Below are 19,894 nucleotides of genomic sequence, written 5' to 3' on the forward strand. Positions count from 1 at the left end.
TAGACTGGTTAACCTCTGCAGACTTTGGGTGCCTGTTTATATGTCAGTTCCCCAGGGTTTACACCCAGCTTCTTTCTCCTTCCTGAGAAACTTATCACACTTCAGAAGATTTTGGGCTGTGTCGTCTCTGGCGTCTTTCTCCTGATTCTTTGTCATCATTTTCTGTGGAGCAGTGGTTCCCAATCTTCCTGACGCTGCGACCCTTTAGTCCAGTTCCTCATGTTGTGGGGACCCTGGCCATAAAGTTGTTTTTGTTGCTACTTCATAACTGTAATTTTGCTACTTTTATGAATTGTAACATAAATATCTTTTTTTTCCCAATGGTCCTAGGTGACCCTTGCGAAAGGGTCATTGACCCCCAAAGGGGTCGCAGTCCACAGGTTGAGAACTGTGTGCTCTAGAGCAGCTGTAGATGTCCATGCCTGGCCCTTTATGATTATTATTATTATTTGTGTATGTACATGTAGATATGTGTTTGTATGTGTGCATGTGTATGATTGCATGTGTGTGTACATACATGTGTGTATACATACACACATACATGTGGAGGCCAGAGGTCAGTGTGGAATGTTTTCCTTGATCATTTTCCACCTACATTTTAGGGACAGGGTCTCTCACTGCGCCAGGAGCTCACTAATTTGGCTAGGGTGAGTGGCCGCTAGCCCCCAGAGATTCTCTTCTCCCACTTCCCCAGCACAGAGATTCTGCACCCAGCTTTTGATGTGGGTTTCAGGCATCGAATTCGGGTCCTTACGTTTGTGTGGCTACCACTTTACTGACTGAGCTGTCTCCACAGCACTCCTTGGACGTTTCTGTCCGTTTGTTTTGTTTACCCTGTAGGATCTCTGCCACACGAGCTGCCTTCTTTATCACTTCGTTATGTTAAGCGATAGAGGCGAGAACTTCTGTTCAACGTGTGCGCTGTGCCACTCACTGTCCTCTCACCCTTGCTTCTTTTCAGAGTAATCAGCGGGTTGATCTTTATAAGTGGAAAGATGGCAGTGGGGAAGTTGGTACAACATTACAAGGCCACACTCGAGTAATCAGGTAGGCATTGCCCCGGGCAGCTTCTTGGCCTGTCTCACTTTGATGGGTGCCATGAAGATGCCATCCTTTTTCCATGCTTGACCTGCTGGGTTGTATTCGCCCTAAATCGCCAACAGGGCCTCAGTCTTCATGGCACAGTGCTGACCAGTGATCTAGAAAACAGCCTGTTAACATTTAGTTAGTATAACCTGAATCCCAGAAGACTTGGCTACAACCCAGTCCAAAGTACAGGGTCAGGGCTGATTGTTGCTTAAGGAAGGAGAAGTTGTTATACAACAGAATCTCCCATTCAGGGTCCTTAGTGGTCAGGAGTGCAAGGGTACACCAGGCAGCAGCCATGGATTGTCTCACGGAACTCCTGCATCACATAGTTGCCTTCCATGTGGGGCTTTCCAGAGTGTTCCTTGAGCCTCTTTTCGTCTGGATCACTATTTCCTTTTTCTGGAGAGTAGCAGGGAGCATAGGGCTGGGAAGATGAACTGGAAGTGACAGGAAAGTTTAGGTACTTGTGTGTGTAGAGAGTGCAGCCTTTTCTAGGACTGAGGGCGTCAGGCAGGAAGTAAGAAGTTTGCCCCTGCTTAAGAGGGTTTACCCAAGGCTCCCGTGGTTGAAAATGTAGAGATGACTCTGTCTGTTTCCTCTTTGTTTTGTCTGTTTATTCAGAGAGCAGAGAGAGGAAGAGTCGGGCTCCTGTACACTTTGTTTGTTAGAGGGAAGGAGCTTATGTCTTGTTTGCTGTTGTTTTTGAAGCTTAAGGACAATTTAATTTATTAGAGTTTAAAAGAAAACCCCAGGGTGGCAAGCTGTAGATCTGAGTGCTGCCGGGAAGAAGATGGAGAAGAGAAAGAGAAGAGGCCATGCTGTCTGAATTAAACCTGCATGGAGGGTCAGCCACCTGCAGTGAGGACAGGATTTTTAGGTAAAAAGTGTTAGGGAAAGCATGCCTAGAAAGAGCTAGAAGGAGCTGGTATGATGGGCGCACACCTTTAATCCCAGCACTCGAGAGGCAGAGGCAGAAAGATCCCTGAGTTCAAGGCCAGCCTGGTCTACAGAGTGAGTTATACAGAGAAACCCTGTCTTGAAAAACAAAAGAGAGGAGAGAAGAAAAGGCAAAGTTGTGCTTCTCTGAGCTAAAGGGCAGGCCCAGCAAAACCTCACTGCAGCTCTGTGTCATCTGCACGTCCGCAGCTGTGCATGTTGTAAGTTGAAAGGCCCCATTTCTTTTCGGGAGCAGACAGGATTATGGCTGGCAATTCTGAGGAGCAGGACCTGAGTTTCCTTCTGAGATCAGTTAGCTCTTGTTCGTCTGCAAAGACCTTTAGTGCCTTGCCCCGAGCCATGTTAGCCTGCACCCCGCAAAGCCACTAGAGATGGATTTGTTAACGCTTTGGAACCAGACACTGAAGCTCTGCCTTTCTGTTCTGTTTATTTTGTCTCTGCCAGTGACCTGGACTGGGCAGTGTTTGAGCCAGATCTCCTGGTCACCAGCTCTGTGGACACCTACATCTACATCTGGGATATCAAGTAAGATCAGCGAGGAGGCGTGGCCACTTAGCTGGGGGACAGTTGCAAACTGTTAGAGGTTAAGTGTCTTAGTTTGATTCCCAAGACAGGGATTTGAGAGCAGATAAAGTAAGAGGTAAGAGAAGAGTCACCAGGGATGGAGACAGGCAGATCTGGAAGGCTGTGGAGAGCAGGTCTGGCCTCCCTGAGCATCACTATAGAGCCTAGACTTCCTGAGGGGCGTCAGTCTCTGGTGGGAAACCACTGAGGGCCTAGAAGCAGAGTACACAGTCACAGCTGATGACTGCCCCCAGCAGCCTGGATTCCCCAGCTCTTCGGCTTGTCAGGGTTCTGCAAAGCAGTCCTCCGAGGCCAGGCGAATCCCTGTGGCAAAGCAGCACAGACGCTGGCATTTGCAAGTCGAGCTGGTCTGCTGAAGTGCAGTCATGAGTTGCTAAGACATCTGCTTAGCTCTTACTGGCTCCTTGTGAGGCTTCTGTTCCCTGCTGTCAAAGAGGGGCTAATGGCCTCCTCACAGGGTTACAGCTCCTAAAGTAGGGTCAAAGGGGCTCCCAGCCTGAGGTCTGGCTTATCTAGAAACGGTGCTGCTGTTGCTAATGGTTAGAGCTGATCATTCCAAGGGGGCTGTGTGTAGACAATGCTGTACTGGAGGCCCCTTGGCTGCCTGGTCACTGCCTCCCTCGTGGCAGTAACTTGGAGTTGTTTTACCCTGCCAGTAAACAGGGAGTGTCGGCAGATGACAAGCCAGAGATGGAAGGGGAACAGGCTCGTCAGACCAGCAAAAGTGTTCTGGGGCAGTAAGGTGTGTGTGTCTGGCCTGATAAAATACAGCCACCTTCCCTGTAGACCAACCCCTAGAGCCTTTGGGTCTAAGGGCTGCACCTGAGAAGAATCCAGAAGTGAAGAGGAGAGCTCTTCAACAAATGGAAAGTCCTCAGGGAACCAAGGGGCAGGGTTAGGGAACACCCCTCATGTACATACAACAAGTATTTCCTTCATTTAAAGACACTGAATTAGCCAATCGTAGTAGTGCACACCTTTAATCCCAGCACTCGAGAGGTTGATTTAAGTTCTAAGAGCCAGCAAGAAGCGAACCTAAGCTAAGAACAAACATTCGTAACTAATAAGTCTCCACGTCATGATTTGGGAGCTGGTTGGCGGCCCAAAGAAAGTCTGCTACGTGCAACTGCTGTTGGCCAGAGTCGAGTGCACAGTTCCAGCGCTGGAGGGGATGGAGAGTTGTTTAATGTGTGAAGTGTGGATCTGCACGGCGGCACTTTGGAGACAAGTGGCAGAAGGGTGTAGACGTACTTAGCACAGTTTAGTGGCAGACTCAAATGGTTAGGGTGACAAATTTTGTGGTTTATTTCATCACGATTTTAGTGAGGAATAATTACCACAGATACAAAGAAGTACAGCAGTTAACTACAAAGTCAGGGGTAACTTTTTCCACAGAGGATATGTGAGGGAACCAGACACTCCCTGGGGCTGAGGAAGCTTATTATTTAGTGTCTTAAACTTCCTGAATTGACATACCCTTTTCACCTAAGAAATTTTCATGCAACCCTGGGGTTCACAGGTTTATAAAACAGGTATAAAATCAAAACACCTTAGATTCATTCTCTGTTTGATTTTGAATTAATTTTTTTTGTCACTGTTGAAAAATCTTTTCTTGTTGCCAAATGTTTTAGGACCTAACTACCCCCCCACCCTACCCCCCACATAATCAGGTGCGACTTAAATAACCAATGAAGGAATGCCAATTCAGTGTCTTTTTTTTCCCCAGTTGTTTTTTTTTTTTTTTTTTGAGACAGGGTTTTTCTTTTTTTTTTTTTTTTGGTTTTTCGAGACAGGGTTTCTCTGTGGCTTTGGAGCCTGTCCTGGAACTAGCTCTTGTAGACCAGGCTGGTCTCAAACTCACAGAGATCCGCCTGCCTCTGCCTCCCGAGTGCTGGGATTAAAGGCGTGCGCCACCACCGCCCAGCGAGACAGGGTTTTTTGTGTAGACCAGGCTGGCCTTGAGTTTACAATCCTCTTGCCTCAGCCTTTGGGTACGGAGGTTATAGGTATGTGCTACTATGCCTGGCATTTTCTTTTCTTTTTTTTTCCTTTCTACTGGAGACTCATCTCTGCCTTTCCCATGCAAGGTGAGTACTTTACCATTGAGGTAGATGCCAGCTCCCATAGCAGTTTTGAGTACTGACTAGGAAGGTCTTGTCAGGGTTATGCTGCAACTGTTGCCTTGTTGCAGCTAGGAATCATGGCAACAACAAGGGATTCTGAATTTTCTTAAAGACAGGGTTTCTCTTTGTAGTCCTGAATATCCTAGAACTCACTCTGCAGACCAGGCTGACCTTGAACTCAGAGAGATTTACCTGTCTCTGCCTCCCGAGTGCTGGGACTAAAGGTGTGTGCCAAAACACACACAAAGGTCCTCAAACAATGTTAAGTCTAAATTCTCCTAGAGGAGAGTGAAGAAATGTACATAAAGGGTGAGTGGCAGTCTTGGCTGCTGGTATACAATGAGTCAGGCATTTGGCTTCTGTTTGTCTGTTTCAGAGACACAAGAAAACCTACTGTTGCCCTGTCAGCTGTAGGTAAGTGTGTACACCCTGGCTTGGCTTTCTTGGTCCCTTCCTACTCATCCTTCTCACAGCTCTGACTATTCACAGCCCATGCTCCATCGTGGCTGCCTGTAATTCTAAGTCCCACGTTCCAAGACACTTGCTCTGGGCTGAGTCCTAACCTTAACCCTGGTCCTAGGTTATCTGCAGCCTTGTTCTCACCATTGGCTTCAATAATTGTCATCCTATATCCAATCCTGTCTCACCCTCATTCCCCTTGTGATTATTTTGAAGCAAAATCTGTATATTACATTACTTCTTCAAATATTTTATGATGTATTCTCATATTCTCTCTCTCTCTCTCTCACACACACACACAGAGAGAGGGAGAGAGAGAGAGAGAGAGAGAGAGAGAGAGAGAACCTCTGAGGGCTAGAGAGATGGCTCAGTTGGTAATGTGCTTGCCATCTAATCATGACACCCCAGTTTGATCCCCAGAACTCATATAAGTCTGGTATGGTAGTGTGTGATTATAATCCCAGATCTAGGGAGACAGAGACAGAAGGATCCTTGGGGCTCATTGGTTCATGTCACCCTGATCTCATGAGCACAGTGGCAGAGGCTAAAACTGCTGAGGGCGTGATGAGTCAAGAGGGATGTGTAGGGCTGGTTGTGGTGTTACATAGAGGCAGACATAGCTTTGTAAGTTCAAGGCCAGCCTGTTCTACATAACAGGTTCCTAGCCAGCTAGGCTACATAGTGAGATCTTGTCTCAAAAATTAAAAAAAAGGAGCCAGGTGATGCTGGAGCATGCCTTTAATCCCAGTACTCGGGAGGTTGAGGCAGACGGATCTCTGAGTTTGAGAACAGAGTTAGTTCTAGGGCAGTCAAAACAGATACACAGAGAAACCCTGTTTCAGAAAACTAAAAGAAAAGGAAAAAAAAGTGGGAGTGGTGTGCTGCCCAAACTGGGGCTGATTCTAAAGCTTGAGTCAGTGTTTCCCTAAGACTGTTGTGCAAAGCAACTCTGGGAAAATAGAGTGGGCAGGGGTCAGAGTGAGAGTTGTTATTCGGGAGTCAGATTTTTGTGACAAGTTTGTTTGTTGCCAAACAAACTACTATTGCTACTGTAAGCAGCTCATTGTCCCCGCTGACTGTGCTCAGAGTCCCCTATGGCTTTTCCCTTAGAGACTGTCTCCTCCATAGGTGACTGTGATCCTCCCCTGTGATCTTGTTCCCATGTGTTAACTTGCTCATTTGCAATACTTTCATCTGTCCTGGTGGAGCGGTGCAGTCAGAGAAGCTGGAAGGACTCTCTGCTCCCGGCATCAGAGCTCATTATCCAGCTCCCCTGGATGCGCCGCTCTGCCTCAGGGAGCCGTGAAGGCAGCAGCATTCTTCCTGTGCCTGTTTTTTTCTTTGCAGCCGGTGCCTCCCAGGTCAAATGGAATAAGAAAAACGCTAATTACCTTGCCACCAGCCATGATGGTGACGTACGGATATGGGATAAGCGGGTGAGTGGCCTGTTCCCTGTGACCTCTCTCCCGTAGTTGGTATTTAGTTTCTCCGAGAGGGCGTGGAGAGGGTGTTATGGAGTCCCAGGACTTGTCTCAATAGATTAAAGAATCCTATGGGGCATGACAAGTTGTCATTGTAACCAAGTAACATTTGCTTCTCATCCAAATTGCTGTAGAAAAGTAAGGCATTGTAATCAGTGGTTAATATGATAAACCTGGCCTGACCTAAGACAGAGCCTCAGTTTACTGCTCCCTGTTAGCACAGTAGGTAAGCTGCTGTCACTCCTCAAGCTGTCCTGGCCTTGTTTGTCTTTCTTTGGTTTTTTGTTTTTTGTTTTTTTTGAGACAGGGTCTCACTGTGTACCCCCACCAGACTTGGAACTTACTGTGTAGGCCAGACAGCCGCTTGCCTCTGCCTGCACACGGGTGCTGCCACACCCAGTGCTCCTCGCTCTCTTCCCTCCCTCCCCCTTATCAGTAATGTTCTGACTGTACAGAGAATACTGTCCACATCTGAAAGAAAAGAGGGAAACAAGGTAGAAGTTGGGGGGTGGCTCATCCTGTCTGCTGTCATAGGCTGCAGGACCTGTTGGGGTGCATTGTGCAGTGTGCTGGCTGAAGGTGCTGCCTCCTGGGCTCCTGGGAGAAGGTGCTTGCAGACTGGAAGTGTTTCTGTTCATTTTCTGTGTCTTTGGTCTAGTCCGCCCATAGGCCTGTAGCCACCCTCCCCCTTTTTAAATTTGTGATTGGTTTTATTCAGTTTGTCATACCCTTCAGTGTCAGTGAATGTTCTTAATAGGCTGGGTTTGTCCACATGCCTGAAATCCCGGTGCTCACAGAGCGAGGGGAGCAAGACTGAGCTCACATAGTTACAGTATAATTTATTCAATTTAATCACTCCCTACCTACTGGTTCCAGAAGTTGCCTCTGGCATTCTAGAGTTCCAAATAACACTAATGTGAATGTCTTTTGAATCTAAATCTTCTATTGAATTTGGATTACCCCTTCAAAGAAGGAGATTTTTAATAAATTTCTTTTTTTAACATTTTAAATTGTGTGTCGGGTGGGAGGATGTATGTGTGCACATGGAGGTTTTGGGGGCTCACAGTGCTCAGTCACTAGAAGACATACGCTCTTACCCTCACTGTTGATGTTGGGTCCCTTTGACTGTCACAGTACCTCCTCTTGTGATAGAAATGGTCCCCTCTGAAAGATGAGAAACAGCCACTATCTGAATCTCTTATTAAAATCATGCGTCAGGCTGGAGTGGGGAGAAATGAGACTGACAGGCTCACTCCCGGGGCATGTGGAAGAGCTCGGGGTAAGTCTTCTGTTGTTATTGGCCTTATTTGGTCTAAACAAAGAGAGCTTATGAAGGGTAGAGGCTGTAACTGTCCTGGCAGTATCTAGAGTCCCCTCAGCACCCAGCAGCCTGTTCTATGGTAGACATTCAATGAGCTCTTTCAAAAGCAGCAAACCCAGCGTCGTTGTGTTGTAGAAACCCAGTACAGCAGTGGAGTATCTAGCAGCCCACCTCTCCAAGATCCATGGCCTGGACTGGCACCCAGACAGCGAGCACATTCTCGCCACCTCCAGTCAAGATAACTCCGTCAAGGTGAGTGGCCCCCACTGGAGCCTTGGAGGAGCTGCGTGTGGGAGGCATCAGGAATGCGTGCTAGCACTCTGGAAGGAAGCATGCAGTTTGCTGGTATGCCGCACGTGCTTCATGGCTACGCGTGCTCCCTGGGGGCCTCAGTGAGGCAGCCTGGCGCTCCTGACCAGCAGAAGTGATAGTGTGGCAGCTGACTGGTGAGCTTCTTAATTTGTGCAGATTTTCTTTCCCTCTGAAAGTCAGAGACAGAAAGGTTTATCTGAGAGGAAGCTGAGAAGAAGCCAGATGTATACGCAGAGATAAAGTTAAGGATTAGAAGCCCACACAATCTAAAGCCACCAAGATTCTATTTTGTCTGTTGATGGTGGCAAGCTTTCCGTTCCTCATGTGATTGTCATATCTGTGAAAGCTGTGACCTCAGACATTAGCATTGCCAGGAGAGAGTTTGGCTAACCTTCCCTTACTTAAGACCTGCTCAAGATTCAGGAGCCCTGCCATTTTTGACTTTTCTTAGAGACAGTGTTCCCCCTTTGTTTTCTTTAGCTGTGGCATCAGCCATGCAGGGCAATGGCAGGGCAGGGTCTCTCTGCTCTACCCTTCCTTCTGTGTTCAAATCTGAAGTTACCTGGCGTGAGTGAGAAGGAAACACGGAACATGGGACAAACCCACTTGAGTTTATCGGGGGAGCTGTACAGGCCTGGTGAGGTTGGTGTGCAGAGAGAGAGCTTGAAGATGGCGCATTCAGCTTTTAAGGGCTGCCTAGCGCATGCGCACAGGGGGATGATGTGGTTATGTCACAGCTCATGCATGCATGCAAGGGCTCACACAGTTGTGTCAGATGTAGGTGATGCAACCTTGCCATACGTGGGTCACACGCAGGGTCCTTTAAGATCCTCCAGGGCCATTAGGCATTTCTTTATGGCTACAAAAATGTTTCATTGTGTATGCCACGTTTTATTTATCCATTCCTCTGTTTGGAAACACCAAGGTTGTTATTGTGAATAGTCCTGCAATAAACACTGATGTGAAAAAAAAAAAAGAACTCTAAGTCCTCGGAGCTGGGTTGGAGGTGAGCCTTGACAAAATGAAACAGAGCTTTGCTATTAGGATGAAAGAGCTGATATAGGACAGAATTTGCCGGGTGTCAGGGGTGTCTGTGAGGATGTGGGCTGTACTGTATGAACCTCCTGAGGTGATTGAGGTAGGTTTGGGCTCTGGAATAATGCTGTTCTAGCTGCTTGGTCAGCCCAGTTATTTCCCTTGGAAATAATAGAACTGTAGGTCTGATGAGACTGACAGTGAATAATTCCTATAGCTTTGGGGAGATGGGAGGCTTTTAACAAGTCCATAATATAACCTGAGTTAGTTATGAATCCTCTTTCCTCATAAGAAGCCCACGCTCCTTCCAGATAGCTGTATGGGATAGGAAGATATGAAAGGCATATTTGGAATCTGTGTAAATATTTAAATATTGTCCCTTTGCTAACTGGAAGGCACAGGTAAGGGCTACTAATTCAGCCTGCTGATTGGGCAGGTTGTGCCTGTGCCTCCACCACCCCAGTATCTGACACTATGGCATAGCCTGCTCTATGGGTTCCCTCACATAAAAAGGAGCTGCTATCTGTGTACCAGGTATAAGTTGCCTGGGACAGTTTGCCCTCTTGTATATGTGAGGGGTAGGGCAGTAGATTCTCTAAGGTTTCTATGCAGGAATGAGATGGGGAATAATTAATGTTAGGTTGAGGTAGGAGATTTGAGATATTAAGGGGTGGGCAGGATTGGAAAGTGAGTGTGGTATCTTCTACCAGTGCCACCTGGAGAGAAAGAACTCGGGAAGGGGGTAGGTTTGTAAGACTTTGTAAGTTAAGAAATGGGACAGATTGTGGTGGGAGAAGACAGTGGTGGGTGATCCAACGGTTAGTTTCTCTGACTCATGAATAAGAAGCTCAGTGGCTGCAGGGTATGTATGTATGTATGTATGTATGTATGTATGTATGCAGGGTGCCCAGCCCTGAGTGGTGAGGTCCAGCTTCTTTGACAGGTATGCTACAGGTGCAAAGGAAGGTCCTAGCTGATGTCCTAGGACCCCAAAAGCATATCCTTCCTTCTCTGTTACATAGAGGGAGAAGGGACGAGTTAAATCTGGGAGACAAAGAGCTGGGGCCTGAAGGGCTTGCTGGAGTCTCTGGAAGGGTTTAGTAATGGGATGGAGAAGGGGCTTGTAAAGAGAGCCGAGAGCTGCCTCCTATAAGGAGAGGGCAAGGAGAGAAAAAGAGGGGATCCAGGAACGCAGGAAGCCAAGTATTCCTAGGAACGATAAAACCTCTTCTTTTGTAGAAGGAACTGCAAAAGACTGAATTAGCTTTTTTTCTGTCTAGGGTAATAGCTTTTTGGGTTGGGGTAATAGTTAATCCCAAGTGAATGATCTGAGAGGTAGACAGTTGGACCTTAGAAGGTGAGACTCTGTAGCCCTTGTTAGACAGGGAATTTAAAAGAATGGAGGTATTAGTTTTACTAATCTCCAAGGATGGACTGCAAAATAAAATATCACCTACATACTGTATGAGTTTAGACTTAGGGAGAGACAGTGAAAGTAGATCAGAAGCTAAAGCCTGACCAAATAGGTGTGGGCTGTCCCGGAATCCCTGGGGAAGCGTGGTCCAGGTGAGCTGTGTGGAGAGGTGAGTGTCAGGGTCAGTCCAGGTAAAGGCAAAGATGTTTTGAATTGAGAGCTGAGACAAATAGAGAAAAAAGCATCCTTGAGGTCTAGAACTGAGAAGTGGGAGGTTCCTGGAGGAATAGTGGAGAGAAGTGTGTAAGGGTTAGGCACTGCAGGATGAAGAGGGATCACTGCAGAGTTAATGAGCCGGAGGCCTTGATCCAGGTGATAGGTTCCGTTAGGTTTTTTAACAGCAAGTATAGGGGTGTTAAAGGGAGAAGAGTTGGGGCAAAGTAGCTTTTTTCTTAGAAGGTCAGAGATAATAGGCTTAAGTCCCCTAAGGCTCTGAAGAAAGAGGGGGTACTGAGCTTGGGTAATATACTTAGTAGGGTCTTGTAATTGGATAATCTTGGGGGAATGGTGTTTAGCAACAGGGATTTGGGTGTCCCAGACTTGGGGATTCATCTGAGAGGCTGGTAGAGGAAAAGACTCATTGGAGCTGGGAGGTTAAGAGGCTGGGAGTACGGGGGGGGAGCTGTTGATGAGTCTGGGGTAAGGTAAATGGAAGGAGCAAAGGAAATGGAAGCTCCTACTTATGCTAAACACGTCTCTTCCCATAAGAGGTACCAGGCAGGTTAGCATGACTAAAAATGAACGAGTGAGATAAATACCCCCCAAAACACAGCTAAGTAGTGGGGTCTGCTGAGGTAGATAAGGCTGTCCCCCTACCCTGACAATAGGGAAACTAGAAGGAGAGGTAGGCCTCAAGAATTCCCTCACTGAGTATGTGGCTCTGGTGTCCAAGAGAAAGGAGATGGGCTGTCCTAATACTGTGATGTTTACCCATGGCTCCCTGTTACAGATGACGGTTGTGGTCAGGTCAAAGGAGCCTAGGCAGCCTCACTTGTCTGTGGTCAGACCTAGAAGGTCAACTTGGGAATTTTCTGGGTTTGATGTCTCCATGCCATCATGTACACAAGGACAATCGACTGCCCAATGTCCTTTCCTGTGGCATCTCGGACAAGGTCTCATGGGATCAAGATGAGGATTAGGCCATGCTCAGGCCCAGTGACCAGTGGCTAGCATGTGACAATGTTGATTGCAGGCTTTGTCAGTCGTTGCATGCTACACCTTAAAAGCCAACTCTTAAGACTTCCTTGTGGGGTCAAGGGGCTTTTCTCCAAGCATCTAAGTTTAGCCTTAATGTCAGGGTAGCACTGAAAAAAAAAAATGAGTCATGAATAACTGTCTGCCTTCCGTGGTTTCTGGATCTAAGTTAGTATATTGTAACAGGGCTTTAGTGAGGCATTCTAAAAATATGGAAGGATTTTCCTTGGTATCTTGAATGACCTCTGAGAGCTTATTATGGTTTACCGACTTGAGGGCAGCCTTACAGAGACCTGCCAGAAGGCAAGTCAGTCCCTAGCTAAAATTCCACCTGGGGTGTTAGAATACCAGTGTGGTCCCTGTTGGGGACTTCCTCTGCCCCCGGAGTGTGTGTGAATGTGTGTGTGTGTTACATGTATTTGTTGAATCTCGTCTGCATGTAGTCTGGCCTGCTCCCAAACTCACCTGCACTCTTCAGGAAGTAGGTTATTAGATAGAATCATATAGATATCATGAAAGGTGAGATTATAAGACTGGGATTTAGAGCTTAAATAGTAAAAGGCTTGGATATAAGGAAACTCCTTCCATTTGCCTGTGCGCTGACAGTAGTTAGAAAGTTCCCATAGAATATCTGGATCAAAAGTGCCATTAGGCGGCCACTTTAAATTCTTTTTTTTTTTTTTTGGTTTTTCGAGACAGGGTTTCCCTGCAGTTTCTAGAGCCTGTCCTGGAACTAGCTCTTGTAGACCAGGCTGGCCTCGAACTCAGAGATCCGCCTGCCTCTGCCTCCCGAGTGCTGGGATTAAAGGCGTGCGCCACCACCGCCCGGCTCCACTTTAAATTCTTATCTAAACTGTAACGAGGCCATTTTTTGAACAAAGATGGACAAGTGTGGGAATCTGTAAGCAGGGCATCAAGGCCTGGGGTTTTAGGGCCTCTAAAAGGCATCCCAAGGTGGAGGCTGGATTGATGGTCTTGTATGGCTTGCTGCCCATAGCTGAAACCTGAAAACCTGTGAAAACAGCAACACCACAAGGCTTTAGGGGGTCGTCTCCCCTCTCTAGGCAGGGTGTGAAATGGCAGTGAACACCGCAGGGCTTGTAGAAGAACATCCTCTATCTACAGGCAGGGTGTTAAAGCCTGACTGACTCTGGTGTGGATGACTCAGAAGCCAGAGAGGCTGGAGGCTGCTCTGAGTGGTCTCTCACAGGGGGGACCACTGATGAGTGGTCCAAAAGAAAAGAAAAAGAAAAAGAAAAATTTGAGGCGGGCACTAAGGGAAGCAATCCAGAGATGAATGTGAAGGCCATGGTTGGGAGCTGTCCCCCATTTTTAGGAACACCAGACACCCAACCGTCAATTCCTCTGGTTCTGAGAAATGGTTAAGCAGACCAGAATGAGGAAACTTACCAATTGAAGTTGGTGGTGCGCATAGAGTTGGTGCTCAGGCAGATGGAACATGTAGTTGTTGTGGAAAAAATACCCGGTTCCAGATCCGGACCTCAAGAAAGGGGCACGAGAGCCTCCCGAGTCTCACGGCACCAGTGAAATTACCTGGTGCGAGTGAGAAGGAAACACGGAACACGGAACAAACCAACTCAGGAGTTTATTGGGGGGGTGTACAGGCCTGGTGAGGTTGGTGTGCAGAGAGAGAGAGAGCTTGAAGATGGCGCATTCAGCTTTTAAGGGCTGCCTAGCGCATGCACACAGGGGGATGATGTGCTTATATCATAAGCAGATGACAGAGCTCACACATGCACGCAAGGGCTCACACAGTTGTGTCAGATGTAGGTGATGCAACCTTGCTGTACGTGGGTCACACGCAGGGTCCTTTAAGATCCGATCTTCTCCCCCCCCTCCCCCAAGCCATTAGGCACTTATGCCTGAGGCCTTGTCTGCATGTGTTCCTGGTGTTCCTGGCCCTAGAACTCGGAAATGTCAGCCATGCAGTGTGGCTGAATCATTACAAAGTCTCTATCCCTGCAGGTCAGGACTTGGCCACAGAAGTTGGTTTAGCATACATTGATCATTATTATAATGTTTTATTGGATTTCTATAGCTCTAACCTTTTTGGTTTGGTTAGCTAAATTTGAGTCCAAGCCATTCTATGTAAGGATTCAAAGTACCTCTGTCTGGTCTGGAGGTTTGTCAATCTCCTGGCTCAGTGTCACAGTTACTTGTTTGTTTTATTTTAGGTTTTGTAGGTTTCTGTCCCTAATCTCCCAAATTCAGGAAACAGAAACGTATCTCATTCTGCATTTGAAAAAAAGATTAGGAATGTCCTGCCATGTTAGCTGTAAAGACTGGGCGAGATTAAAAAGTTTTAAATATCTGTCTGGAAGCAGTAAGTTGTCAGGGCGTGTTACCTGTTAAATTCCTTTTAGATGTAAAAGTAATGTGGGATTGAAACCTGTTATTTTCACCTTTGAACTGCAGTGGTTATTTAATAGGCAGTTGATCTGCCCCGTGTGGCCCTGGTGCAGTCTAGAAATCCTGCTGCAATGTTGATAGATGTAAAAGGAAGGGTTCTTTGTGTGTCTGACAGTACATGCTATGGGGGTGGAACTGATTGGGGGACGAAAAGCAATGAGTTTGAAGGCCACGCTTACCTCAGAAGTGGAGTTTTTTTTTTAAATGGCATTTATTTCACAAATTTTCTTGTAGTTCTGGGATTACCGCCAGCCTCGGAAATACCTCAATATTCTCCCTTGCCAGGTGCCTGTCTGGAAAGCCAGATACACGGTGAGTGAGCCACCTACCTCTTGTCTGAAGTGTGCATTTTCTTGCTTTCTTTGTGAGGCTGCTTTCTCCCTTTGTCTTGGTTTGAAGTGTGGTGAATGCAGTCATGGTGTTAGGCACTTACCTTTGGAAGGCTATCTGCGTGTTCCCAGAGAAGCAAGCTCGTGAAGATACTTATTCACCAAGGGTAGTTCAACAAGGTAGGAAGGAGAGGGGGATGGGGTGAGAGGAAGCCAGTGAACACCGGCTTTAGATTCAGAGGATTTGGAGCCCAGCCCTACCATTTAATGCTTTTGTGGTCCTGGAACAGTTAGTTGTAAGCAGTGATTTGCAGAGTTGAAGGACACTTTTCACTCTGTCCTTAAATTCTTTTTAAGGGTTTGTGTCTGTCTGTGTAAGTATGTGCCATGTGCATGTATGTGCCCATAGAGGCCAGGAGAGAGCTGGGGTTACAGGAAGTTATGAGTCAGCCAGCATGGGTGCTGGGGACAGAACTTGGGTTCTCTGGAAGAGCAGTAACTGTTTCTGATTGCTGAACCATCACTCTAGCTCCAAGATGTTGTTTCTGTTCATGTGTGTGCTTGCCGTGGGAGTGCAGGTACCCACAGAGGTTAAAAGAGGGCACCGATCCCTTGGAGCTGGAGTTACAGGAGGTTGTGAGCTTCCTGCTGTGGATGTTGGGCGTGTTCCCTGTAACGGCTGCTGTCTGTTCCAGCCCTGCCCCCACTTTCATTATTGCCATAATAGTCGCCATTCTAAAGTGGACCATCCTGTGGCACTGGAAATATCACAGTCTGCCTTCCACTTGAGGTAATGCACATGAATGTGCCTTGTAAATCACAGAGCACTACAAATAGGCTGCTGTCCTCCTCCACCCATTTTCCCAGGGCCACATAGATAGCTGTGAGTCAGAGATAAGTGTATTTCCTTTAATGTCACTTTGAAAGCAAGCGTGGGGATGAACAAAGCTGCATTTATGCATTAGTCTGTCACCATGGGACACTGTGGAGCAAAGAAGATAATTGGACATTATGCTGTTTTTGTATCTGGGATCACTTGCCGAGAAGTGAGACGCTGTTCTTAGGTGCTGACGTCTCTGGGTTCATGTTTGCTTTAAAAAAGAAACATGAAAGTTGGGGAGTATTATTGGGAGGAGAGGAGATAAATAAGTGTGCTCTTGTGTAACAATGCTTTTTTTTCCTCAGATAGCAGAGCCTGGCTATAAGCCAAATGGGCCCTCAACTCCCCTACAGACCGAGTGTTGCTAAATCCAACAGCAGACCTGGGGTTGCTAAGTTTTCCTTTGGGTCAGTGTCACGCCGAGGCGGCGAGACAGAGATGCTTCATGTAGATGGCGTCCTGACCTGGCTGCATGCAGGTTTTCCCAGTGAGCCTTGCACACTCATTCTTGAGAGGATCTGGAGAGTAGTTAGGACATGGAATAGAAAGAGGCATTTGCATGCTGTAGAATTTTCAGAGTTATTGTTAATCCCATTGGGCAAGAATAAGACGACTACCTCAATTTTGAGCCAAATTTGAAGGAAGCTTTAAGTAAATCCTGGCCAGGATGATGGACTCTGACAAGGTCTATTCAGGGTTCCCAGAAAATGGCCATGAGCTCCTTTGGTCAGGTGCTCAGAAAGGCAAACCTATAAGGCTACATACTTCCTGCCTTCATTCAATTGGGGACAAGCGTACATCCTGACATACTTCCTGCCTGTGGATGATCAAGCTTTCCAAGCAGTTGGGTCAACCAAACTTGTTTAGGGAAGTGAAAATATTTGGCTTGTTGTTATATATGGAGAGCAGCCTCTAGCATCTTAGGAATTACCTATCCTTGGGCAAGGGACTTACATATAGGTTAGAGGCCGTTTTGTTTTGAGATCTCTTAGGCACAGTAATTAAAACTTACAAGATAACTTTGGCTCTCACATTATCTAAACATTTGGCTCAGCCTTATTTCCCATTTGCTGTGTTCCATTCCATTACCAGAGAGAAGGCTGTATGTGGTAGAGAACTTATGGTATTTCTCTAAATGCGTTTGAACTTATATAGATTTTAAAAATTAAAGATAGGTTCTTAGCCTGGTGGTTATGGTGTGTGCCTTTAATCCCGGCACTTGGGAGGCAGAGGCAGGTGGATCTCTGAGTTTGAGGCCACTCTAGTTTACAGAGTTTCAGGACAGCCAGACTACACAGAGAAACCCTGTCTTGAAAAAAGCAAAAAGCAAAAAAGATAGGTTCTTCCTATGTAGCCATGGCTGGGCTGGGCTGGCCTGGAATTTGGTAACTAGACCAGGCAAGCCATGATCCTTCTGTTTCTGCTTCCTCAGTGCTAGTATTACAGGCGTGAGCCGCCATGCCTGGTGGCCGCCATGCCTGGTGTCCACAATGTAGTTTATTTTAGATAGGAAGAATCCAGCTTTGATTTTGTCTGATTCTCCACGGAGTAATCGCAGCTTTCCCCTTCTTGGCTGTAGCCTTTCAGCAACGGCTTAGTGACGGTGATGGTTCCCCAGCTGCGGAGGGAAAACAGCCTGCTCCTGTGGAATGTCTTTGACTTGAACACTCCAGTTCACACCTTTGTGGGGCATGATGATGTGGTGCTGGAGTTCCAGTGGAGGAGACAAAAGGAAGGTGAGTGAGGAAGGAGGCGGGCTTGTCTTCTGAGCTCTCGTGGACAGCTCTAGCAGTCATTTGGGATAGTGAGGCGGTAGCAGAATCGGGCTGGCTCTAGGAGCCAGTGGTCAGGGAGGGCTGTGTTTAGTCATAGGTGGATAAAGGGAGTGTGTAGCATTCTCTGTCTCCCTAGTTCTCTTCTCCAACCTCCATTCTAATTTCTTCTACTTGGAAGAGATCTGCTCCAGTTGAGAGGAGTTTTTTGTTGAATCCTTTCAAGGGCCGAGGACTGAAGAGCAGCAATCCTCATGTAGGTCATGACCCCTTTGGGGTTTGCATATCACATCTTTATATTATGATTCATAACAGTAGCAAAATTATATGAAGTAGCAACAAAATAATTTTATGTTGGGGGGATCACTCCAACATGAGGAACTGTATTAAAGGGTTGCAGTATTGGGAAGGGCAGGGTGGCTCACGCTGTTATTCCAAGGGCTTGGGAGGCAGAGGCAGGTAGATCTCTGAGTTTGAGGTCAGTCTGACAGAACCAACAAATCAATAGCAATTTTCCTCCTGCGCTTCTTCTCTTCCTCCCTTCCTTCTTTTTGTCTGTTTGCCTATTTGTTTATTTATTAGTGCTGGAGACCAAACCTATAACCTCACACTTGCTACTGAACTATGCCCCTGTCTTTCACTATCGATTTGTGAATTCCTAAAGCTAATTTAGATTTGACTGTTTTTTGAACCTTCCATAAATTAATTATCCTGAGTGTTTTTTAAATTTGACCTTCTTCGCGACCTAATGTTGCTCTGGTATATTTTTACCACCGTGTCTCCTCAGTTAATTTTTATTGGACCACCTTATGGTTTAGCTTTGGTTTTCACTGTGGGGAGGGACCAGGATGTGGTAGCTAAGGGTGAAGAGTGCCCAGGAAAGAAGCTGTGGTCACTGGGGTTGGGTGTTGTTGAAGGACCAACATGCAGGTGAGATAAAACATTTGATGGAGCACAGAGGAAGCAGCTTGATGGGTAAGGAAGAACTCCAGAGCAGACTGAGGCCAGAAGCCAGATCTTTAGGTAGCGGAAGCAAACAGGTAGGGACTGTGCTTGTTGCTTCCCAGATGAGGAGTGGGATGAGCAGTTGGGGAAAGCAGGAAGAAGATGCAAGAAAGGAAGTTAGTGGGAGGGCAAGGCCCCTTGGGAGTGTGTGGGCATGGCATGGAAGGCGCAGGTAGAGGGCCTGAGCATAAGGCACTTAGCCAGGGTGTGTGAACAGGATGAACGTCGGGCCAGAGCACTGATGGCCATGATGGCTTTCTTGTCAGATGTGCCCTGACATCTGGGTGGCATCTGGCTTGGAGTGGTGACGCAGAGAGGGGACTGATGGAGAAGAGAACTTGCGGGCTGGAGAGATGGCTCAGAGGTTAAGAGCACTGACTGTTCTTCCAGAGGTCCTGAGTTCAATTCCCAGCAACCACATGGTGGCTCACAGCCATCTATAATGAGATCTGGTGCCCTCTTCTGGCATGCAAGCATACATGGAAGGAATGTTGTATACATAATAAATAAATAAATAAATAAAATATTTTAAAAAAATAAATAAATAAAAAAAAAAAGAGAACTTGCCTTTGGCCAAAGCCCACTTCTGCTGCCTTGTACAGGTCATGCTGTCTGCTGTCTCGGGGTCCCCAGCTACGAAATGAGGGAACTGAGTGAACTGTTTTGTACATTCTGTGTTGTCTGAAGATGGCCGTGAAGGACTGTAGATGCTCAGCGGTTACCCCAGTTATCCTCATCTCTTATACGCTGTTTCATAAAGCACCCTTAACTTCTTTTGAGTCATCCCTTTGACTGGACCCAATATCTTTTTTTTTTTAAATATTTATTTATTTATTATGTATACAATATTCCATCTGTGTGGATGCCTGCAGGTCAGAAGAGGGCACCAGACCTCATTACAGATGGTTGTGAGCCACCATGTGGTTGCTGGGAATTGAACTCAGGACCTTTGGAAGAGCAGGCAATGCTCTTAACCGCTGAGCCATCTCTCCAGCCCCTGGACCCAATATCTAAAAGATGATTCAGCCAATTAAGAGGGTTGGCAGGTTGATTATTTACTTTATAAAGAGATGCATCACTTTCAGAACTGCTCTGAGCACTGAGACGCACTGATGCACAGAAAACAGTTCACATTTGCAGACGAGTCCCTTCCTCCCAGCTCCTCGGGAAGTCTAGGTGACATTAGGTCTTAGCATCTCTCTCTGTCTGCTAATTTGCCAATTATTATTTCACTTCATTTCTGTTTCTGCTCTCATGGGACTTCCCCAGGGAGTCCTAGCTGAAAAGAGCTCTCATCAGCCTCTGGCCTCTTCTCCGGTGTTAATCTCGCTTCTCATCACCACCAGTATTTTATCACCTGTTTATTCGCGGGTCTTTTCCCACCACTGGGACCTTGAGCTCTATAAAGATAGATGATTTTTTTCATGCTACTGCTCTGGGGCCTAGGC

General features: G+C 46.8%; 1 protein-coding gene across 3 annotated transcripts in view; it reads left to right on the forward strand.

Annotated features, from left to right (window-relative positions):
* Positions 1-19,894, forward strand: part of Wdr59 (WD repeat domain 59) — a 75,455-nt gene that overhangs the window by 12,657 nt on the left and 42,904 nt on the right. For all 3 annotated transcript variants that reach the window (XM_038312257.1, XM_038312258.1, XM_038312259.1), the window contains exons 4-10: positions 962-1,047; positions 2,491-2,571; positions 5,131-5,168; positions 6,561-6,649; positions 8,151-8,267; positions 14,695-14,772; positions 17,249-17,405. In XM_038312257.1, coding sequence (XP_038168185.1) covers positions 962-1,047; positions 2,491-2,571; positions 5,131-5,168; positions 6,561-6,649; positions 8,151-8,267; positions 14,695-14,772; positions 17,249-17,405 — 646 coding nt within the window. The remainder of the gene's footprint in view (positions 1-961; positions 1,048-2,490; positions 2,572-5,130; positions 5,169-6,560; positions 6,650-8,150; positions 8,268-14,694; positions 14,773-17,248; positions 17,406-19,894) is intronic.

The sequence above is a fragment of the Arvicola amphibius genome, chromosome 15, assembly GCF_903992535.2.
Source record: "Arvicola amphibius chromosome 15, mArvAmp1.2, whole genome shotgun sequence".
Taxonomy (NCBI): Eukaryota; Metazoa; Chordata; class Mammalia; order Rodentia; family Cricetidae; genus Arvicola; species Arvicola amphibius.